At 48.3% G+C, this 24,853-nt stretch overlaps 1 protein-coding gene across 1 annotated transcript in view; it reads left to right on the top strand.

Annotated features, from left to right (window-relative positions):
- Window positions 1-24,853, top strand: part of csmd2 (CUB and Sushi multiple domains 2) — an 899,615-nt gene that overhangs the window by 532,370 nt on the left and 342,392 nt on the right. The window contains exons 22-23 of the mRNA XM_071373664.1: window positions 22,783-22,985; window positions 24,754-24,853. The exon at window positions 24,754-24,853 is cut by the window's right edge and continues 92 nt beyond it. Of these exons, the coding sequence (XP_071229765.1) occupies window positions 22,783-22,985; window positions 24,754-24,853 (303 nt within the window). The remainder of the gene's footprint in view (window positions 1-22,782; window positions 22,986-24,753) is intronic.

The raw sequence follows: 24,853 nt of genomic DNA, 5'->3' as shown, positions 1-24,853 counted from the left end.
GAGGTGTGTACCGCTAGCTAGACACCAGGTAGAATTCAGGAAGGAGGGATGGAGGGATGGAGGTGTGTACCGCTAGACACCAGGTAGAATTCAGGAAGGAGGGATGGAGGGATGGAGGTGTGTACCGCTAGCTAGACACCAGGTAGAATTCAAGAAGGAGGGATGGAGGGATGGAGGTGTGTACCGCTAGCTAGACACCAGGTAGAATTCAGGAAGGAGGGATGGAGGGAAGGAGGTGTGTACCGCTAGACACCAGGTAGAATTCAGGAAGGAGGGATGGAGGGAAGGAGGTGTGTACCACTAGCTGGACACGAGGTAGAATTCAGGAAGGAGGGATGGAGGGATGGAGGTGTGTACCACTAGACACCAGGTAGAATTCAGGAAGGAGGGATGGAGGTGTGTACCACTAGACACCAGGTAGAATTCAGGAAGGAGGGATGGAGGGATGGAGGTGTGTACCACTAGCTAGACACCAGGTAGAATTCAGGAAGGAGGGATGGAGGGATGGAGGTGTGTACCACTAGCTGGACACCAGGTAGAATTCAGGAAGGAGGAATGGAGGGATGGAGGTGTGTACCACTAGACACCAGGTAGAATTCAGGAAGGAGGGATGGAGGGATGGAGGTGTGTACCGCTAGACACCAGGTAGAATTCAGGAAGGAGGGATGGAGGGATGGAGGTGTGTACCGCTAGCTAGACACCAGGTAGAATTCAGGAAGGAGGGATGGAGGGATGGAGGTGTGTACCGCTAGACACCAGGTAGAATTCAGGAAGGAGGGATGGAGGGATGGAGGTGTGTACCGCTAGACACCAGGTAGAATTCAGGAAGGAGGGATGGAGGGATGGAGGTGTATACCACTAGCTAGACACCAGGTAGAATTCAGGAAGGAGGGATGGAGGGATGGAGGTGTGTACCGCTAGACACCAGGTAGAATTCAGGAAGGAGGGATGGAGGGATGGAGGTGTGTACCGATAGCTAGACACCAGGTAGAATTCAGGAAGGAGGGATGGAGGGATGGAGGGATGGAGGGATGGAGGTGTGTACCATTAGACACCAGGTAGAATTCAGGAAGGAGGGATGGAGGGATGGAGGTGTGTACCACTAGCTAGACACCAGGTAGAATTCAGGAAGGAGGGATGGAGGGATGGAGGTGTGTACCATTAGACACCAGGTAGAACTCAGGAAGGAGGGAAGGAGGGATGGAGGTGTGTACCACTAGCTAGACACCAGGTAGAATTCAGGAAGGAGGGATGGAGGGATGGAGGTGTGTACCATTAGACACCAGGTAGAACTCAGGAAGGAGGGAAGGAGGGATGGAGGTGTGTACCACTAGACACCAGGTAGAATTCAGGAAGGATGGATTGAGGGATGGAGGTGTGTACCACTAGACACCAGGTAGAATTCAGGAAGGAGGGATGGAGGGATGGAGGTGTGTACCACTAGACACCAGGTAGAATTCAGGAAGGATGGATTGAGGGATGGAGGTGTGTACCGCTAGCTAGACACCAGGTAGAATTCAGGAAGGAGGGATGGAGGGATGGAGGTGTGTACCACTAGCTAGACACCAGGTAGAATTCAGGAAGGAGGGATGGAGGGATGGAGGTGTGTACCGCTAGCTAGACACCAGGTAGAATTCAGGAAGGAGGGATGGAGGGATGGAGGTGTGTACCACTAGACACCAGGTAGAATTCAGGAAGGAGGGATGGAGGGATGGAGGTGTGTACCGCTAGCTAGACACCAGGTAGAATTCAGGAAGGAGGGATGGAGGTGTGTATCACTAGACACCAGGTAGAATTCAGGAAGGAGGGATGGAGGGATGGAGGTGTGTACCGATAGCTAGACACCAGGTAGAATTCAGGAAGGAGGGATGGAGGGATGGAGGTGTGTACCGCTAGACACCAGGTAGAATTCAGGAAGGAGGGATGGAGGGATGGAGGTGTGTACCACTAGCTAGACACCAGGTAGAATTCAGGAAGGAGGGATTGAGGGATGGAGGTGTGTACCACTAGACACCAGGTAGAATTCGGGAAGGAGGGATGGAGGGATGGAGGTGTGTACCGCTAGCTGGACACCAGGTAGAATTCAGGAAGGAGGGATGGAGGGATGGAGGTGTGTACCGCTAGACACCAGGTAGAATTCAGGAAGGAGGGATGGAGGGATGGAGGTGTGTACCACTAGACACCAGGTAGAATTCAGGAAGGAGGGATGGAGGGATGGAGGTGTGTACCACTAGACACCATGTAGAATTCAGGAAGGAGGGATGGAGGGATGGAGGTGTGTACCGATAGCTAGACACCAGGTAGAATTCAGGAAGGAGGGATGGAGGGATGGAGGTGTGTACCACTAGACACCAGGTAGAATTCAGGAAGGAAGGATGGAGGGATGGAGGTGTGTACAGCTAGCTAGACACCATCTAGAATTCAGGAAGGAGGGATGGAGGGATGGAGGTGTGTACCACTAGACACCAGGTAGAATTCAGGAAGGAGGGATGGAGGGATGGAGGTGTGTACCGCTAGACACCAGGTAGAATTCAGGAAGGAGGGATGGAGGGATGGAGGTGTGTACCACTAGCTGGAAACCAGGTAGAATTCAGGAAGGAGGGATGGAGGGATGGAGGTGTGTACCACTAGACACCAGGTAGAATTCAGGAAGGAGGGATGGAGGGATGGAGGTGTGTAACGCTAGCTAGACAACAGGTAGAATTCAAGAAGGAGGGATGGAGGGAAGGAGGTGTGTACCGCTAGCTAGACACCAGGTAGAATTCAGGAAGGAGGGATGGAGGGATGGAGGTGTGTACCGCTAGCTAGACACCAGGTAGAATTCAGGAAGGAGGGATGGAGGGATGGAGGTGTGTACCGCTAGACACCAGGTAGAATTCAGGAAGGAGGGATGGAGGGATGGAGGTGTGTACCGCTAGCTAGACACCAGGTAGAATTCAGGAAGGAGGGATGGAGGGATGGAGGTGTGTACCGCTAGCTAGACACCAGGTAGAATTCAGGAAGGAGGGATGGAGGGAAGGAGGTGTGTACCGCTAGACACCAGGTAGAATTCAGGAAGGAGGGATGGAGGGAAGGAGGTGTGTACCACTAGCTGGACACCAGGTAGAATTCAGGAAGGAGGGATGGAGGGATGGAGGTGTGTACCACTAGACACCAGGTAGAATTCAGGAAGGAGGGATGGAGGTGTGTACCACTAGACACCAGGTAGAATTCAGGAAGGAGGGATGGAGGGATGGAGGTGTGTACCACTAGCTAGACACCAGGTAGAATTCAGGAAGGAGGGATGGAGGGATGGAGGTGTGTACCACTAGCTGGACACCAGATAGAATTCAGGAAGGAGGGATGGAGGGATGGAGGTGTGTACCACTAGACACCAGGTAGAATTCAGGAAGGAGGGATGGAGGGATGGAGGTGTGTACCGCTAGACACCAGGTAGAATTCAGGAAGGAGGGATGGAGGGATGGAGATGTGTACTGCTAGCTAGACACCAGGTAGAATTCAGGAAGGAGGGATGGAGGGATGGAGGTGTGTACCGCTAGCTAGACACCAGGTAGAATTCAGGAAGGAGGGATGGAGGGATGGAGGTGTGTACCACTAGCTAGACACCAGGTAGAATTCAGGAAGGAGGGATGGAGGGATGGAGGTGTGTACCACTAGCTAGACACCAGGTAGAATTCAGGAAGGAGGGATGGAGGGATGGAGGTGTGTACCGCTAGACACCAGGTAGAATTCAGGAAGGAGGGATGGAGGGATGGAGGTGTGTACCACTAGACACCAGGTAGAATTCAGGAAGGAGGGATTGAGGGATGGAGGTGTGTACCGCTAGACACCAGGTAGAATTCAGGAAGGAGGGATGGAGGGACGGAGGTGTGTACTGCTAGCTAGACACCAGGTAGAATTCAGGAAGGAGGGATGGAGGGACGGAGGTGTGTACTGCTAGCTAGACACCAGGTAGAACTCAGGAAGGAGGGATGGAGGGATGGAGGTGTGTACCACTAGACACCAGGTAGAATTCAGGAAGGAGGGATGGAGGGATGGAGGGATTGAGGTGTGTACCACTAGCTAGACACCAGGTAGAATTCAGGAAGGAGGGATGGAGGGACGGAGGTGTGTACTGCTAGCTAGACACCAGGTAGAATTCAGGAAGGAGGGATGGAGGGACGGAGGTGTGTACTGCTAGCTAGACACCAGGTAGAACTCAGGAAGGAGGGATGGAGGGATGGAGGTGTGTACCACTAGACACCAGGTAGAATTCAGGAAGGAGGGATGGAGGGATGGAGGGATGGAGGGATTGAGGTGTGTACCACTAGCTAGACACGAGGTAGAATTCAGGAAGGAGGGATGGAGGGACGGAGGTGTGTACTGCTAGCTAGACACCAGGTAGAACTCAGGAAGGAGGGATGGAGGGATGGAGGTGTGTACCACTAGACACCAGGTAGAATTCAGGAAGGAGGGATGGAGGGATGGAGGTGTGTACCACTAGCTAGACACCAGGTAGAATTCAGGAAGGAGGGATTGAGGGATGGAGGTGTGTACCGCTAGCTAGACACCAGGTAGAATTCAGGAAGGAGGGATGGAGGTTTGGAGGTGTGTACTGCTAGCTAGACACCAGGTAGAATTCAGGAAGGAGGGATGGAGGGATGGAGGTGTGTACCGCTAGCTAGACACCAGGTAGAATTCAGGAAGGAGGGATGGAGGGATGGAGGTGTGTACCGCTAGACACCAGGTAGAATTCAGGAAGGAGGGATGGAGGGATGGAGGTGTGTACCGCTAGACACCAGGTAGAATTCAGGAAGGAGGGATGGAGGGATGGAGGTGTATACCACTAGCTAGACATCAGGTAGAATTCAGGAAGGAGGGATGGAGGGATGGAGGTGTATACCACTAGCTAGACATCAGGTAGAATTCAGGAAGGAGGGATGGAGGGATGGAGGTGTGTACCGCTAGACACCAGGTAGAATTCAGGAAGGAGGGATGGAGGGATGGAGGTGTGTACCGATAGCTAGACACCAGGTAGAATTCAGGAAGGAGGGATGGAGGGATGGAGGGATGGAGGGATGGAGGTGTGTACCATTAGACACCAGGTAGAATTCAGGAAGGAGGGATGGAGGGATGGAGGTGTGTACCACTAGCTAGACACCAGGTAGAATTCAGGAAGGAGGGATGGAGGGATGGAGGTGTGTACCATTAGACACCAGGTAGAACTCAGGAAGGAGGGATGGAGGGATGGAGGTGTGTACCACTAGACACCAGGTAGAATTCAGGAAGGAGGGATGGAGGGATGGAGGTGTGTACCATTAGACACCAGGTAGAACTCAGGAAGGAGGGATGGAGGGATGGAGGTGTGTACCACTAGACACCAGGTAGAATTCAGGAAGGAGGGATGGAGGGATGGAGGTGTGTATCACTAGACACCAGGTAGAATTCAGGAAGGAGGGATGGAGGGATGGACGTGTGTACCACTAGACACCAGGTAGAATTCAGGAAGGAGGGATTGAGGGATGGAGGTGTGTACAGCTAGCTAGACACCAGGTATAATTCAGGAAGGAGGGATGGAGGGATGGAGGTGTGTACCACTAGACACCAGGTAGAATTCAGGAAGGAGGGATGGAGGTGTGTACCGCTAGCTAGACACCAGGTAGAATTCAGGAAGGAGGGATTGAGGGATGGAGGTGTATACCGCTAGCTAGACACCAGGTAGAATTCAGGAAGGAGGGAGGGAGGGATGGAGGTGTGTACTGCTAGACACCAGGTAGAATTCAGGAAGGAGGGATGGAGGGATGGAGGTGTGTACCGCACTAGACACCAGGTAGAATTCAGGAAGGAGGGATGGAGGGATGGAGGTGTGTACCGCTAGACACCATGTAGAATTCAGGAAGGAGGGATGGAGGGATGGAGGTGTGTACCACTAGACACCAGGTAGAATTCAGGAAGGAGGGATGGAGGGATGGAGGTGTGTACCACTAGACACCAGGTAGAATTCAGGAAGGAGGGATGGAGGTGTATACCATTAGACACCATGTAGAATTCAGGAAGGAGGGATGGAGGGATGGAGGTGTGTACCGCTAGACACCAGGTAGAATTCAGGAAGGAGGGATGGAGGGATGGAGGTGTGTACCGCTAGCTAGACACCAGGTAGAATTCAGGAAGGAGGGATGGAGGGATGGAGGTGTGTACCACTAGACACCAGGTAGAATTCAGGAAGGAGGGATGGAGGGATGGAGGTGTGTACCGCTAGCTAGACACCAGGTAGAATTCAGGAAGGAGGGATGGAGGGATGGAGGTGTGTACCACTAGCTAGACACCAGGTAGAATTCAGGAAGGAGGGATGGAGGGATGGAGGTGTGTTTCTCTCTTTCATTTGTTCGCAACCCCCGGACACACACATGCAAACACACGTTACAGTCTGTCACGCCTAGCATTAGTAATCCCATAAACCCTAGCGCCTGAGAGAGCGGTATGAGGATTAGTGAGCATTGGCAGCGAGAGGATTGGCTGTCTGAAAGGAAGTACAAGACTTGGGTTTTCTTCTGCCAAGACCTGGGATTTCACAGAGAGAGAGAGAGAGAGAGAGAGAGAGAGAGAGAGAGAGAGAGAGAGAGAGAGAGAGAGAGAGAGAGAGAGAGAGAGAGAGAGAGAGAGAGAGAGAGAGAGAGAGAGAGAGACAGAGACAGAGACAGAGACAGAGACAGAGACAGAGACAGAGACAGAGAGAGAGAGAGAGAGAGAGAGAGAGAGAGAGAGAGACAGAGACAGAGACAGAGACAGAGACAGAGACAGAGAGAGAGAGAGACAGAGACAGAGACAGAGAGAGAGACAGAGACAGAGACAGAGACAGAGACAGAGACAGAGACAGAGACAGAGAGAGAGAGAGAGACAGAGAGAGAGAAGAGACAGAGACAGAGACAGAGACAGAGACAGAGAGAGAGAGACAGAGAGAGAGAGAGAGAGAGAGAGAGAAGAGACAGAGACAGAGACAGAGACAGAGACAGAGAGAGAGAGAGAGAGAGAGAGAGAGAGAGAGAGAGACAGACAGACAGACAGACAGACAGACAGACAGACAGACAGACAGACAGACAGACAGACAGACAGACAGACAGACAGACAGACAGACAGACAGACAGACAGACAGACAGACAGACAGACAGACAGACAGAGACAGAGAGACACAGAGAGAGATGTAGAACCAGTTACCTTGACATGTAGATCCAGTTACCTTGACATGTAGAGCCAGTTACCTTGACATGTAAAACCAGTTACCTTGACATGTAGAACCAGTTACTTTGACATGTAGAGCCAGTTACCTTGACATGTAGAGCCAGTTACCTTGACATGTAGAGCCAGTTACCTTGACATGTAGAACCAGTTACCTTAACATGTAGAGCCAGTTACCTTGACATGTAGAGCCAGTTACCTTAACATGTAGAACCAGTTACCTTAACATGTAGAGCCAGTTACCTTGACATGTAGAATCAGTTACCTTAACATGTAGAACCAGTTACCTTAACATGTAGAGCCAGTTACCTTAACATGTAGAACCAGTTACCTTGACATGTAGAGCCAGTTACCTTGACATGTAGAACCAGTTACCTTGACATGTAGAGCCAGTTACCTTGACATGTAGAGCCAGTTACCTTGACATGTAGAGCCAGTTACCTTGACATGTAGAACCAGTTACCTTAACATGTAGAGCCAGTTACCTTAACATGTAGAGCCAGTTACCTTGACATGTAGAATCAGTTACCTTAACATGTAGAACCAGTTACCTTAACATGTAGAATCAGTTACCTTAACATGTAGAACCAGTTACCTTAACATGTAGAGCCAGTTACCTTAACATGTAGAACCAGTTACCTTGACATGTAGAGCCAGTTACCTTGACATGTAGAACCAGTTACCTTAACATGTAGAGCCAGTTACCTTAACATGTAGAACCAGTTACCTTGACATGTAGAGCCAGTTACCTTAACATGTAGAACCAGTTACCTTGACATGTAGAATCAGTTACCTTAACATGTAGAGCCAGTTACCTTAACATGTAGAACCAGTTACCTTAACATGTAGAGCCAGTTACCTTAACATGTAGAGCCAGTTACCTTGACATGTAGAACCAGTTACCTTGACATGTAGAGCCAGTTACCTTAACATGTAGAGCCAGTTACCATAACATGTAGAGCCAGTTACCTTAACATGTAGAGCCAGTTACCTTAACATGTAGAGCCAGTTACCATAACATGTAGAGCCAGTTACCTTGACATGTAACATCTAGTTTGAGCAGCCAACTGCAAAACCCACATCTCTCTTTCTCCCATTCTGTTTTCAACATGGCAATAATGTGCAAACCTGGTTTCTCTGTTCTTGCTTCATCCCTCCCTCCTTTCCTTGTTGAGCATGAATCTGAAGATATTAAGTGATGTTTTCCTATTTCTGACAGCACACAGATTCTCTGCATGGAGGAAGGGAGTCTACATGTGATGCACCCGTACCGTTGATGCGTAAATTGTTCTCCATGCAAATTACTCAAGCACAAACCAGCGTTCTCCTTCAGTCCCTCTGAGTTAGAGTTAGGGGAGGAGGAGTGGTGTAGGAGGGAGGAGGGGTCAGAGTTAGGGGAGGGGGAGTTAGGGGAGGAGGAGTGGTGTAGGAGGGAGGAGGAGTGGTGTAGCAGGGAGGAGGGGTCAGTGTTAGGGGAGGGGGAGTTAGGGGAGGAGGAGTGGTGTAGGAGGGAGGAGGAGTGGTGTAGCAGGGAGGAGGGGTCAGCGTTAGGGGAGGGGGAGTTAGGGGAGGGGGAGTGGTGTAGGAGGGAGGAGGAGTGGTGTAGCAGGGAGGAGGGGTCAGAGTTAGGGGAGGGGAGTGGTGTAGTTTGTAGTGGTTGCCTGGTGGTTGCCTGGTGGTTGCCTGGTGGTTATGGAGTGGTTATGGAGTGGTTGTCTGGTGGTTGTCTGGTGGTTGTCTGGTGGTAATGGAGTGGTTGTCTGGTGGTTGCCTGGTGGTTATGTAGTGGTTATGGAGTGGTTATGGAGTGGTTATGGAGTAGTTGTCTGGTGGTTGTCTGGTGGTTATGGAGTGGTTGCCTGGTGGTTGCCTGGTGGTTGTCTGGTGGTTATGGAGTGGTTATCTGGTGGTTGCCTGGTGGTTGCCTGGTGGTTGTCTGGTGGTTATCTGGTGGTTGTCGGTGTCTAGGGATGCATCCCAAAACATCACCCTGGTCCCTTATAGTGCACTACTGTAAACCAGAGCCCTATTCCCTATATAGTTCACTACATTTGACCAGGGTCCTGTATTGAATAGGGTGCCATTTCATCACATCCTTAAACCAGCAGCAGCATTTTCAAAAGTTTCATGTTCCTCGACGTGCATATCACTGACAACCAGGAATTGTCCCTTCACACAGACAGTGTTTTGAAGAAGGTGCAACAGCAAGAGAGAGTGATGGAGAGGGAGAGAGAGAAGGTCGAAACAGCCAAGTCCTGGACAAGGTAACACGTCCGGTGAGCAGGTCAGGGTTCCATAGCTGCAGGCAGAACAGTTGAAACTGGAGCAGCAGCGCAACAAGGTGGACGGGGGACAGCCAGGAGTCATCAGGCCAGGTAGTCCTGAGGTACGGTCCTAGGGCTCTCCGAGGGGAGAGAGAGATGAGAGAATTAGAGGGAGCATAATATAAGATCACACCAGATAAGAAAGGAGAATTAGACCAGATACGAGAGGTTGATCCTAGCCCCTCGGGACATAGACGGTTGCATCATAGATACTGTAGACTGAGACGGGGGGGGGGGGGGGGGGGCATGACACATGGGAGAGCGTTAGTAAGCCGGTGACTCAGCCCTCGTAATAGGGTTAGAGGCAGAGAATCCCAGTGGAGAGAGGGGAGCCGGCCAGGCAGAGACAACTAGGGTGGTTTGTCACTCCAGTGCCTTTACGTTCACCTTCACACCCCTGGGCCAGACTACACTCAATCATAGGACCTACTGAAGAGATGAGTCTTCAGTTAAGACTTAAAGGTTTGAGACGGAGTCTGCGTCTCTCACATGGATAGGCAGATAATTTCATAAAAAAATGGTGGTTTATAGGAGAAAGCCCTGCCTCCAGCTGTTTGCTTAGACATTCTAGGGACACTAAGGAGGCCTGCGTCTTAAACCGTAGCGTACGTGTAGGTATGTACGGCAGGACCAAATCGGAGAGATACGTAATACTTTGAGGGTTAGCAGTAAAACCTAGCCTTAACAGGAAGCCAGTTTAGAGAGGCTAGCATTGGAGAAATATGATCACATTCTTGGGTTCTAGATTCTGGACAAAAAGTTTCTGATTTCTGCAATGTTACTAAGATGGAAAAAGCTGGCCTTGAACTATTCTTGATATGTTCATCAGAAGAGAGATCAGGGTCCAGAGTAACTCTGAGGTCCTTCACAGTTTTATTTGAGATGACTGTACAACCATCAAGATTCATTGTCAGATCAAACAGCAGATATCTTTGTTTCTTGGGACGTAGAACTATCATCTCTGTTTTGTCTGAGTTTAAAAGTAAAAAAAAAAAAAAAGATGGCATCCATTTCCTTGTGTCCGAAACACTTCCAGAGTATCGTCTGCATAGCAGTGAAAGGTGACATTGTGTTGCCAAGTGACATCACCAAGAGGTATAATATATAGTGAAAACAATAGTGGTCCTTATTAAACGGAACCTTGAGGAACACCGAAACTTACCATTGATTTGTCAGAGGACAAACCATCCACAGAGAAAAACTGATATATTTCCAACAGATAAGATCTAATCCAGGCCACAACTTATCGATGTAGACCAATTAGGGTTAGTAATGTAGTGATCGATGGTGTCAATAACCTATCAATGTAGACCAATTAGGGTTAGTAATGTAGTGATCGATGGTGTCAAAAAAAGGTCTAGGAGGACAGACGGTCTGACACCATTAAAATGAAATTTACCACTTTCTTGAGTGTGGTTTTAGTACTATGATGGGGTCTTTAATCTTAGTACTATGATGGGGTCTTTAATAAACCAGACTGGAGCGTTTCCTTTACATTGTTTGTCTTCTGGAAGGCAGTGCTGCTGAGCAACAGCTTTTTGTCTTGCAGAGGAATGAGAGGTTTGATATGGGCCGGTAGTAAAAAAAAATATATGTGGGTCAAGGTTTGGCTTTTATTACCTCCACTTTTAGTGAGCTTGGTACACATCCAAGGGATAGGGAGAAATGTATCATGTTCAGCATACTGTTGGAGGGCCAAGCACAGGAAGTAGCTCTCTCAGTAGTTTAATTGGAATAGGGTCCAGCTGGCAGCTGGAAGATTTAGAGGCCGTGAAAGTGTCAAGGTGCAGCCTAAATGTTAAGTTCACATGAAGGGAACACGTTTAACCTCTTTAACCTCTCTGGTACAAGTGCTAGCGTCCCACCTCGACAACAGCCAGTTAACCTCTCTGGTACAAGTGCTAGCGTCCCACCTCGGCAAGAGACAGTTAACCTCTCTGGTACAAGTGCTAGCGTCCCACCTCGGCAAGAGACAGTTAACCTCTCTGGTACAAGTGCTAGCGTCCCACCTCGACAACAGCCAGTGAAATTGCAGGGCGCCAAATTCAAAACAACAGAAATCCCATATTTAAAATTCCTCAAACATACAAGTATTATCCACCATTTTAAAGATGAACTTCTTGTAAATCCAATCACAGTGTCCAATTTCAAAAAGGCTTTACTGCGAAAGCACACCATGCGATTATGGTAGATCAGCACCTAGTCACAGAAAACCATACAGCCATTTTTCCAGCCAAAGAGAGGAGTCACAAAAAGCAGAAATAGAGATAAAATGAATCACTAACCTTTGATGATCTTCATCAGATGCCACTCATAGGACTTTATGTTACTGAATACATGTATGTTTTGTTCGATAAAGTTCATATTTATATCCAAAAATCTCAGTCTACATTGGCGCGTTATGGTCAGAAATGCATTGTCTCAAACAAACATCTGGTGAAAGTGCAGAGAGCCACATCACATTACAGAAATACTCATCATAAACATTGATAAACGATACAAGTGTTACACATACGAATAAAGATAAACTTCTCCTTAATGCAACCGCTGTGTCAGATTTCAAAAAGGTTTTACGCAGAAAGCACACTTTGCGATTATGTTAGGTCAGCACCTAGCCACAGAAACACATACAGCCATTTTCCAGCCAAGGAGAGTGTCACAAAAGTCAGTAATAGTATTAAAATGAATCACTTACCTTTGATGATTTTCATCTGGTGGCACTCCCAGGTCTCCATGTTAGACAATAAAATGTTTGTTTTGTTCGATAATGTCCCTTTTCATGACCAAAAACCTAATTTTTTTGGCGCGTTTTGTCCAGTAATCCGAATGCAGAAGGCGCGTGCACTAATTCCAGACGAATAGTTTTTTTTAAAGTACAATAAAAGTTAGTAGAAATATGCCAAACGATGTTTAAAATCAATATTCAGGTTGTTTTTGTCATAAATAATCAATAATATTTCAACCGGACAAAAGCTTCGTCAATAGGAAAGGAGAAACAAGAAAGGCGCGTTCCCGATCATGGCTGATGTCTGGAAATTTCCACTGGCCACTGATTGAAAGTGCTGTATCTCCCTCATTTTTCAGAGTAAAAGCCTGAAACAATGCCTAAAGACTGGCCACATGTAGAGGAAGCCACAGAGCTCGTGAACTGGGTCCTAAGTCTTTGTATGGTGGATAGGCTTTCAAAGGAAAAACAGCCTTTCAAAATAATAGTACTTCCTGGTTGGATTTTCCTTGGGTTTTCCCATGCCATTTCAGTTCTCTTATAGACATTATTTTAACAGTTTTGGAAACTTTAGAGTGTTTTCTATCCAAATCTACTAATTATATGCATATCCTATCTTCTGGGCCTGAGTAGCATGCAGTTTAATTTGGGCACGCTTTTCATCCAAAATTCCGAATGCTGCCCCCTACCCTAGTGAAGTTAAACGCTGTGCCTTGTATGACTGTTAACTTTGATGTTTTAAAAACTCAACTGTGAAATTCTACGCATCAATTTCTATACCCTGTGTGTTAGCAATTAGATGCCGCTGTTCTATACACAGTGTTGTTCATAACATGGATGGCTTTCCAACTCCTTGATATGACCTGGTCCATTTCCTTGATATGACCTGGTCCATCTCCTTGATATGACCTGGTCCACCTCCTTGATATGACCTGGTCCATCTCCTTGATATGACCTGGTCCACCTCCTTGATATGACCTGGTCCATCTCCTTGATATGACCTGTTTCACCTCCTTGATATGACCTGGTCCATCTCCTTGATATGACCTGTTTCACCTCCTTGATATGACCTGTTTCACCTCCTTGATATGACCTGGTCCATCTCCTTGATTTGACCTGGTCCATCTCCTTGATATGACCTGTTCCATCTCCTTGATATGACCTGTTTCACCTCCTTGATATGACCTGTTTCACCTCCTTGATATGACCTGGTCCATCTCCTTGATATGACCTGTTTCACCTCCTTGATATGACCTGTTTCACCTCCTTGATATGTTGCAAATGCTTGATATGTTTCATTTATCTTCCACCCAAAACCGGTCTGCTACTGAAGCATGCTGAGAGTAGCGTCTCTCGTTTCCTTCTAAACTCTTTACCTTCAATCTGTTGCTGGCAGCCGTCAGTAAATCCCTTAGTTAGCTTTCCATCTAATATCACAGCCGTCAATAAATCCCTTAGTTAGCTTTCCGTCTAATATCACAGCCATCAATATATCCCTTAGTTAGCTTTCCATCTAATATCACAGCCAACAATATATCCCTTAGTTAGCTACTCTGGACGGTTCTGACTTAGAATATGTGGACAACTACAAATACATAGGTATCTGGTTAGACTGTAAACTCTCCTTCCAGACTCATATTAAACATCTCCAATACAAAATGTAATCTAGAATCGGCTTCCTATTTCGCAACAAAGCCTCCTTCACTCATGCTGCCAAACATTCCCTTGTAAAACTGACTATCCTAACGATCCTCGACTTCGGTGATGTCATTTACAAAATAGCCTCCAACACTACTCAGCAAATTGGATGTAGTCTATCACAGTGCCATCCGTTTTGTCACCAAAGCCTCATATACTACCCACCACTGCGAACTGTATGCTCTCGTTGGCTGGCCCTCGCTTCATATTCGTCGCCAAACCCACTGTCTCCAGGTCATCTATAAGTCTCTGCTATGTAAAGCTCTGCATTATCTCAGCTCACTGGTCACCATAGCAGCACCCACCCGTAGCACGCGCTCCAGCAGGTATATCTCACTGGTCACCCCCAAAGCCAACTCATCCTTTGGCCACCTTCCCTTCCAGTTCTCTGCTGCCAATGACTGGAATGAATTGCAAAAATCACTGAAGCTGGAGACTCATATCTCCCTCACTAGCTTTAAGCACCATCTGTCAGAGAAGCTCACAGATCACTGCACCTGTACATAGCCCATCTGTAAATAGCCAATTCAACTACCTCATCCCCATACTGTTATTTATTTTTTGCTCCTTTGCACCCCAGTATCTCTACTTGCACATTCATCTTCTGCACATCTATCACTCCAGTGTTTAATTGCTTAATTGTAATTGTTTTGCCTCTATGGCCTATTTATTGCCTTACCTCCCTAATCTTACTACATTTGCACACACTGTATATAGATTTTTCTATTGTGTTATTGACTGTACGTTTGTTTATATATACAGTATATATTTCCCCTTTATTTAACCAGGTAGGCCAGTTGAGAACAAGTCCTCATTTACATCTGCGACCTGACCAAGATAAAGCAAAGCAGTGAAACACAAACAACACAGTTACACATGGAATAAACAAACGTACAGTTGGTTAGGTTGTCTGGACTGGGACTCTAACAGGGGATGGTTAGGTTGTCTGGACTGGGACTCTAACAGGGGATGGTTAGGTTGTCTGGACTGGGACTCTAACAGGGGATGGTTAGGTTGTCTAGACTGGGACTCTAACAGGGGATGGTTAGGTTGTCTGGACTGGGACTCTAACAGGGGATGGTTAGGTTGTCTAGACTGGGACTCTAACAGGGGATGGTTAGGTTGTCTAGACTGGGACTCTAACAGGGGATGGTTAGGTTGTCTAGACTGGGACTCTAACAGGGGATGGTTAGGTTGTCTGGACTGGGACTCTAACAGGTGATGGTTAGGTTGTCTAGACTGGGACTCTAACAGGGGATGGTTAGGGTGTCTAGACTGGGACTCTAACAGGGGATGGTTAGGTTGTCTGGACTGGGACTCTAACAGGGGATGGTTAGGTTGTCTAGACTGGGACTCTAACAGGGGATGGTTAGGTTGTCTAGACTGGGACTCTAACAGGGGATGGTTAGGTTGTCTAGACTGGGACTCTAACAGGGGATGGTTAGGTTGTCTAGACTGGGACTCTAACAGGGGATGGTTAGGTTGTCTAGACTGGGACTCTAACAGGGGATGGTTAGGTTGTCTGGACTGGGACTCTAACAGGGGATGGTTAGGTTGTCTAGACTGGGACTCTAACAGGGGATGGTTAGGTTGTCTAGACTGGGACTCTAACAGGGGATGGTTAGGTTGTCTGGACTGGGACTCTAACAGGGGATGGTTAGGTTGTCTAGACTGGGACTCTAACAGGGGATGGTTAGGTTGTCTAGACTGGGACTCTAACAGGGGATGGTTAGGTTGTCTGGACTGGGACTCTAACAGGGGATGGTTAGGTTGTCTAGACTGGGACTCTAACAGGGGATGGTTAGGTTGTCTAGACTGGGACTCTAACAGGGGATGGTTAGGTTGTCTAGACTGGGACTCTAACAGGGGATGGTTAGGTTGTCTAGACTGGGACTCTAACAGGGGATGGTTAGGTTGTCTAGACTGGGACTCTAACAGGGGATGGTTAGGTTGTCTGGACTGGGACTCTAACAGGTGATGGTTAGGTTGTCTAGACTGGGACTCTAACAGGGGATGGTTAGGGTGTCTAGACTGGGACTCTAACAGGGGATGGTTAGGTTGTCTGGACTGGGACTCTAACAGGGGATGGTTAGGTTGTCTAGACTGGGACTCTAACAGGGGATGGTTAGGTTGTCTAGACTGGGACTCTAACAGGGGATGGTTAGGTTGTCTAGACTGGGACTCTAACAGGGGATGGTTAGGTTGTCTAGACTGGGACTCTAACAGGGGATGGTTAGGTTGTCTAGACTGGGACTCTAACAGGGGATGGTTAGGTTGTCTGGACTGGGACTCTAACAGGGGATGGTTAGGTTGTCTAGACTGGGACTCTAACAGGGGATGGTTAGGTTGTCTAGACTGGGACTCTAACAGGGGATGGTTAGGTTGTCTGGACTGGGACTCTAACAGGGGATGGTTAGGTTGTCTAGACTGGGACTCTAACAGGGGATGGTTAGGTTGTCTAGACTGGGACTCTAACAGGGGATGGTTAGGTTGTCTGGACTGGGACTCTAACAGGGGATGGTTAGGTTGTCTAGACTGGGACTCTAACAGGGGATGGTTAGGTTGTCTAGACTGGGACTCTAACAGGGGATGGTTAGGTTGTCTAGACTGGGACTCTAACAGGGGATGGTTAGGTTGTCTAGACTGGGACTCTAACAGGGGATGGTTAGGTTGTCTAGACTGGGACTCTAACAGGGGATGGTTAGGTTGTCTAGACTGGGACTCTAACAGGGGATGGTTAGGTTGTCTGGACTGGGACTCTAACAGGTGGATGGTTAGGTTGTCTAGACTGGGACTCTAACAGGGGATGGTTAGGTTGTCTAGACTGGGACTCTAACAGGGGATGGTTAGGTTGTCTAGACTGGGACTCTAACAGGGGATGGTTAGGTTGTCTAGACTGGGACTCTAACAGGGGATGGTTAGGTTGTCTAGACTGGGACTCTAACAGGGGATGGTTAGGTTGCCTAGACTGGGACTCTAACAGGGGATGGTTAGGTTGTCTAGACTGGGACTCTAACAGGGGATGGTTAGGTTGTCTGGACTGGGACTCTAACAGGTGGATGGTTAGGTTGTCTAGACTGGGACTCTAACAGGGGATGGTTAGGTTGTCTAGACTGGGACTCTAACAGGGGATGGTTAGGTTGTCTGGACTGGGACTCTAACAGGGGATGGTTAGGTTGTCTAGACTGGGACTCTAACAGGGGATGGTTAGGTTGTCTAGACTGGGACTCTAACAGGGGATGGTTAGGTTGTCTAGACTGGGACTCTAACAGGGGATGGTTAGGTTGTCTAGACTGGGACTCTAACAGGGGATGGTTAGGTTGTCTAGACTGGGACTCTAACAGGGGATGGTTAGGTTGTCTGGACTGGGACTCTAACAGGGGATGGTTAGGTTGTCTAGACTGGGACTCTAACAGGGGATGGTTAGGTTGTCTAGACTGGGACTCTAACAGGGGATGGTTAGGTTGTCTGGACTGGGACTCTAACAGGGGATGGTTAGGTTGTCTAGACTGGGACTCTAACAGGGGATGGTTAGGTTGTCTAGACTGGGACTCTAACAGGGGATGGTTAGGTTGTCTAGACTGGGACTCTAACAGGGGAGGGTTAGGTTGTCTAGACTGGGACTCTAACAGGGGATGGTTAGGTTGTCTAGACTGGGACTCTAACAGGGGATGGTTAGGTTGTCTAGACTGGGACTCTAACAGGGGATGGTTAGGTTGTCTAGACTGGGACTCTAACAGTGGATGGTTAGGTTGTCTAGACTGGGACTCTAACAGGGGATGGTTAGGTTGTCTAGACTGGGACTCTAACAGGGGATGGTTAGGTTGTCTGGACTGGGACTCTAACAGGGGATGGTTAGGTTGTCTAGACTGGGACTCTAACAGGGGATGGTTAGGTTGTCTAGACTGGGACTCTAACAGGGGATGGTTAGGTTGTCTAGACTGGGACTCTAACAGGGGATGGTTAGGTTGTCTAGACTGGGACTCTAACAGGGGATGGTTAGGTTGTCTAGACTGGGACTCTAACAGGGGATGGTTAGGTTGTCTAGACTGGGACTCTAACAGGGGATGGTTAGGTTGTCTAGACTGGGACTCTAACAGGGGATGGTTAGGTTGTCTAGACTGGGACTCTAACAGGGGATGGTTAGGTTGTCTGGACTGGGACTCTAACAGGGGATGGTTAGGTTGTCTAGACTGGGACTCTAACAGGGGATGGTTAGGTTGTCTAGACTGGGACTCTAACAGGGGATGGTTAGGTTGTCTAGACTGGGACTCTAACAGGGGAGGGTTAGGTTGTCTAGACTGGGACTCTAACAGGGGATGGTTAGGTTGTCTAGACTGGGACTCTAACAGGGGATGGTTAGGTTGTCTAGACTGGGACTCTAACAGGGGATGGTTAGGTTGTCTAGACTGGGACTCTAACAGTGGATGGTTAGGTTGTCTAGACTGGGACTCTAACAGGGGATGGTTAGGTTGTCTAGACTGGGACTCTAACAGGGGATGGTTAGGTTGTCTGGACTGGGACTCTAACAGGGGATGGTTAGGTTGTCTAGACTGGGACTCTAACAGGGGATGGTTAGGTTGTCTAGACTGGGACTCTAACAGGGAACGGTTAGGTTGTCTAGACTGGGACTCTAACAGGGGATGGTTAGGTTGTCTAGACTGGGACTCTAACAGGGGATGGTTAGGTTGTCTAGACTGGGACTCTAACAGGGGATGGTTAGGTTGTCTAGACTGGGACTCTAACAGGGGATGGTTAGGTTGTCTAGACTGGGACTCTAACAGGGGATGGTTAGGTTGTCTAGACTGGGACTCTAACAGGGGATGGTTAGGTTGTCTAGACTGGGACTCTAACAGGGGATGGTTAGGTTGTCTAGACTGGGACTCTAACAGGGGATGGTTAGGTTGTCTAGACTGGGACTCTAACAGGGGATGGTTAGGTTGTCTAGACTGGGACTCTAACAGGGGATGGTTAGGTTGTCTAGACTGGGACTCTAACAGTGGAGGGTTAGGTTGTCTAGACTGGGACTCTATCAGGGGATGGTTAGGTTGTCTAGACTGGGACTCTAACAGGGGATGGTTAGGTTGTCTAGACTGGGACTCTAACAGTGGAGGGTTAGGTTGTCTAGACTGGGACTCTAACAGGGGATGGTTAGGTTGTTTAGACTGGGACTCTAACAGGGAACGGTTAGGTTGTCTAGACTGGGACTCTAACAGGGGATGGTTAGGTTGTCTAGACTGGGACTCTAACAGGGGATGGTTAGGTTGTCTAGACTGGGACTCTAACAGGGGATGGTTAGGTTGTCTAGACTGGGACTCTAACAGGGGATGGTTAGGTTGTCTAGACTGGGACTCTAACAGGGGATGGTTAGGTTGTCTAGACTGGGACTCTAACAGGGGATGGTTAGGTTGTCTAGACTGGGACTCTAACAGGGGATGGTTAGGTTGTCTAGACTGGGACTCTAACAGGGGATGGTTAGGTTGTCTAGACTGGGACTCTAACAGGGGATGGTTAGGTTGTCTAGACTGGGACTCTAACAGGGGATGGTTAGGTTGTCTAGACTGGGACTCTAACAGGGGATGGTTAGGTTGTCTAGACTGGGACTCTAACAGGGGATGGTTAGGTTGTCTAGACTGGGACTCTAACAGGGGATGGTTAGGTTGTCTAGACTGGGACTCTAACAGGGGATGGTTAGGGTTGTCTAGACTGGGACTCTAACAGGGGATGGTTAGGTTGTCTAGACTGGGACTCTAACAGGGGATGGTTAGGTTGTCTAGACTGGGACTCTAACAGTGGAGGGTTAGGTTGTCTAGACTGGGACTCTAACAGGGGATGGTTAGGTTGTCTAGACTGGGACTCTAACAGGGGGTGGTTAGGTTGTCTAGACTGGGACTCTAACAGGGGATGGTTAGGTTGTCTAGACTGGGACTTTATCAGGGGATGGTTAGGTTGTCTAGACTGGGACTCTAACAGGGGATGGTTAGGTTGTCTAGACTGGGACTCTAACAGGGGATGGTTAGGTTGTTTAGACTGGGACTCTAACAGGGGACGGTTAGGTTGTCTAGACTGGGACTCTAACAGGGGATGGTTAGGTTGTCTAGACTGGGACTCTAACAGGGGATGGTTAGGTTGTCTAGACTGGGACTCTAACAGGGGATGGTTAGGTTGTTTAGACTGGGACTCTAACAGGGGATGGTTAGGTTGTCTAGACTGGGACTCTAACAGGGGATGGTTAGGTTGTCTAGACTGGGACTCTAACAGGGGATGGTTAGGTTGTCTAGACTGGGACTCTAACAGGGGATGGTTAGGTTGTCTAGACTGGGACTCTAACAGGGGATGGTTAGGTTGTCTAGACTGGGACTCTAACAGGGGATGGTTAGGTTGTCTGGACTGGGACTCTAACAGGGGATGGTTAGGTTGTCTAGACTGGGACTCTAACAGGGGATGGTTAGGTTGTCTAGACTGGGACTCTAACAGGGGATGGTTAGGTTGTCTAGACTGGGACTCTAACAGGGGATGGTTAGGTTGTCTAGACTGGGACTCTAACAGGGGATGGTTAGGTTGTCTAGACTGGGACTCTAACAGGGGATGGTTAGGTTGTCTAGACTGGGACTCTAACAGGGGATGGTTAGGTTGTCTAGACTGGGACTCTAACAGGGGATGGTTAGGTTGTCTAGACTGGGACTCTAACAGGGGATGGTTAGGTTGTCTAGACTGGGACTCTAACAGGGGATGGTTAGGTTGTCTAGACTGGGACTCTAACAGGGGATGGTTAGGTTGTCTGGACTGGGACTCTAACAGGGGATGGTTAGGTTGTCTAGACTGGGACTCTAACAGGGGATGGTTAGGTTGTCTAGACTGGGACTCTAACAGGGGATGGTTAGGTTGTCTAGACTGGGACTCTAACAGGGGATGGTTAGGTTGTCTAGACTGGGACTCTAACAGGGGATGGTTAGGTTGTCTAGACTGGGACTCTAAAAGGGGATGGTTAGGTTGTTTAGACTGGGACTCTAACAGGGGACGGTTAGGTTGTCTAGACTGGGACTCTAACAGGGGACGGTTAGGTTGTCTAGACTGGGACTCTAACAGGGGATGGTTAGGTTGTCTAGACTGGGACTCTAACAGGGGATGGTTAGGTTGTCTAGACTGGGACTCTAACAGGGGATGGTTAGGTTGTCTAGACTGGGACTCTAACAGGGGATGGTTAGGTTGTCTAGACTGGGACTCTAACAGGGGATGGTTAGGTTGTCTAGACTGGGACTCTAACAGGGGATGGTTAGGTTGTCTAGACTGGGACTCTAACAGGGGATGGTTAGGTTGTCTAGACTGGGACTCTAACAGGGGATGGTTAGGTTGTTTAGACTGGGACTCTAACAGGGGACGGTTAGGTTGTCTAGACTGGGACTCTAACAGGGGATGGTTAGGTTGTCTAGACTGGGACTCTAACAGGGGATGGTTAGGTTGTCTAGACTGGGACTCTAACAGGGGATGGTTAGGTTGTCTAGACTGGGACTCTAACAGGGGATGGTTAGGTTGTCTAGACTGGGACTCTAACAGGGGATGGTTAGGTTGTCTAGACTGGGACTCTAACAGGGGATGGTTAGGTTGTCTAGACTGGGACTCTAACAGGGGATGGTTAGGTTGTCTAGACTGGGACTCTAACAGGGGATGGTTAGGTTGTCTAGACTGGGACTCTAACAGGGGATGGTTAGGTTGTCTAGACTGGGACTCTAACAGGGGATGGTTAGGTTGTCTAGACTGGGACTCTAACAGGGGATGGTTAGGTTGTCTAGACTGGGACTCTAACAGGGGATGGTTAGGTTGTTTAGACTGGGACTCTAACAGGGGACGGTTAGGTTGTCTAGACTGGGACTCTAACAGGGGATGGTTAGGTTGTCTAGACTGGGACTCTAACAGGGGATGGTTAGGTTGTCTAGACTGGGACTCTAACAGGGGATGGTTAGGTTGTCTAGACTGGGACTCTAACAGGGGATGGTTAGGTTGTCTAGACTGGGACTCTAACAGGGGATGGTTAGGTTGTCTAGACTGGGACTCTAACAGGGGATGGTTAGGTTGTCTAGACTGGGACTATAACAGGGGATGGTTAGGTTGTCTAGACTGGGACTCTAACAGGGGATGGTTAGGTTGTCTAGACTGGGACTCTAACAGGGGATGGTTAGGTTGTCTAGACTGGGACTCTAACAGGGGATGGTTAGGTTGTCTAGACTGGGACTCTAACAGGGGATGGTTAGGTTGTCTAGACTGGGACTCTAACAGGGGATGGTTAGGTTGTCTGGACTGGGACTCTAACAGGGGATGGTTAGGTTGTCTAGACTGGGACTCTAACAGGGGATGGTTAGGTTGTCTAGACTGGGACTCTAACAGGGGATGGTTAGGTTGTCTGGACTGGGACTCTAACAGGGGATGGTTAGGTTGTCTAGACTGGGACTCTAACAGGGGATGGTTAGGTTGTCTAGACTGGGACTCTAACAGGGGATGGTTAGGTTGTCTAGACTGGGACTCTAACAGGGGAGGGTTAGGTTGTCTAGACTGGGACTCTAACAGGGGAGGGTTAGGTTCTCCTCTTTTCAACCTCTCCTCCATCCCCCCCTTCCTCTATGACACTGCATTTTCCCCTCTTTGTCTGATCTAATATCTTCTGTTCCTCTCCTCCCCCCTTGCCTCCATGACTACCTCCTCTTCCTCCTATACTTCCCCCTCTCCTCCACTTTGCCTCCATGACTTCCTCCTCTTCCTCCTATACTTCCCCCTCTCCTCCCCCCTTGCCTCCATGACTAACTCCACTTCCTCTCTCCATAGTCTCCACTTCCTGGTATTCCATACGGAGGAGGTTCACGATGCGTTGCGTATCTGGGACGGTCCCCAGGACGGAGGGGTCCTCCTGAGGGAGCTCAGCGGCTCGACCCTTCCGCCTGATGCCCACAGCACCTTCAACGCCATCAGCCTCCAGTTCACCACCGACTTCTTCACATCCAAACAGGGCTTCGCTCTGCAGTTCTCTGGTAAGAGGTTGATTGTTATATAGTATGCAAGAGAGAGGGAAAAAAGGGAGGGATATGTATGAGTGTTAACCAACCTTAAAATTAATTGGTCTGGATCACAAACATACTTATGCACCTTTACTGTAAAGCTACGTTCTAACTGTTCATGTTGATAATGTACTGCGTGTTGTTTATTGGTATATATGTTGAAGTAGCGAGTCTAAATCACATCAAATCAAATCAAATGTTATTTGTCACATACACATGGTTAGCAGATGTTAATGCGAGTGTAGCGAAATGCTTGTGCCTCTAGTTCCGACAATGCAGTAATAACCAACGAGTAATCTAACCTAACAATTCCACAACTACTACCTTATACACACAAGTGTAAAGGGATAAAGAATATGTATATAAAGATATATGAATGAGTGATGGTACAGAACGGCAAAGGCAAGATGCAGTAGATGGTATCGAGTACAGTATATACATATGAGATGAGTAATGTAGGGTATAAGTAATGTAGGGTATGTAAACATAAAGTGGCATAGTTTAAAGTGGCTAGTGATACATGTATTACATAAAGATGGCAAGATGCAGTAGATGGATAGGTACGACGGTGAGCGAGGGTTGACTAGTGGCAGGGGCAGCATGATACATGTGGCAGTGCAGTGTGAAGTCCCGGGCATTGTTTAATGTGGCTAGTGATACATTTTTACATACATTTCATTCAATTCCCATTATTAAAGTGGCTGGAGTTGAGTCAGTATGTTGGCAGCGGCCGCTAAATGTTAGTGGTGGCTGTTTAACAGTCTGATGGCCTTGAGATAGAAGCTGTTTTTCAGTCTCTCTGTCCCAGCTTTGATGCACCTGTACTGACCTCGCCTTCTGGATGATAGCGGGGTGAACAGGCAGTGGCTCGGGTGGTTGTTGTCCTTGATGATCTTTATGGCCTTCCTGTGACATCGGGTGGTGTAGGTGTCCTGGAGGGTACATACATAGAAATGATTATACCTTTTCATGAGCTTGTGATTTAATAAAATGTACATAAAAAAAAGCTAGTTTCCAGTTAGGATTCTGTTAGAACTGTACAGCTGGAGAGAGACAGTTTCCAGTTAGGATTCTGTTAGAACTGTACAGCTGGAGAGAGACAGTTTCCAGTTAGGATTCTGTTAGAACTGTACAGCTGCAGAGAGACAGTTTCCAGTTAGGATTCTGTTAGAACTGTACAGCTGGACAGAGACAGTTTCCAGTTAGGATTCTGTTAGAACTGTACAGCTGCAGAGAGACAGTTTCCAGTTAGGATTCTGTTAGAACTGTACAGCTTCAGAGAGACAGTTTCCAGTTAGGATTCTGTTAGAACTGTACAGCTGGAGAGAGACAGTTTCCAGTTAGGATTCTGTTAGAACTGTACAGCTGCAGAGAGACAGTTTCCAGTTAGGATTCTGTTAGAACTGTACAGCTGGAAAGATACATTTTCCAGTTAGGATTCTGTTAGAACTGTACAGCTGCAGAGAGACAGTTTCCAGTTAGGATTCTGTTAGAACTGTACAGCTGCAGAGAGACAGTTTCCAGTTAGGATTCTGTTAGAACTGTACAGCTGGAGAGAGACAGTTTCCAGTTAGGATTCTGTTAGAACTGTACAGCTGCAGAGAGACAGTTTCCAGTTAGGATTCTGTTAGAACTGTACAGCTGGAGAGAGACAGTTTCCAGTTAGGATTCTGTTAGAACTGTACAGCTGGAGAGAGACAGTTTCCAGTTAGGATTCTGTTATTTTCCCCTCTGTCTACAGTGTCTACTGCTACGTCATGTAATGACCCAGGTCTGCCCGCCAACGGAACCCGTAGTGGTGACAGCAGGGAGCCTGGAGACCATGTCCTGTTCTTGTGTGA

Source organism: Salvelinus alpinus, chromosome 29 (assembly GCF_045679555.1).
Source record: "Salvelinus alpinus chromosome 29, SLU_Salpinus.1, whole genome shotgun sequence".
In the NCBI taxonomy this organism is placed as follows: Eukaryota; Metazoa; Chordata; class Actinopteri; order Salmoniformes; family Salmonidae; genus Salvelinus; species Salvelinus alpinus.
Note: the sequence above shows the minus strand (reverse complement) of the source record. Positions and strands in the feature narration are given on the sequence as shown.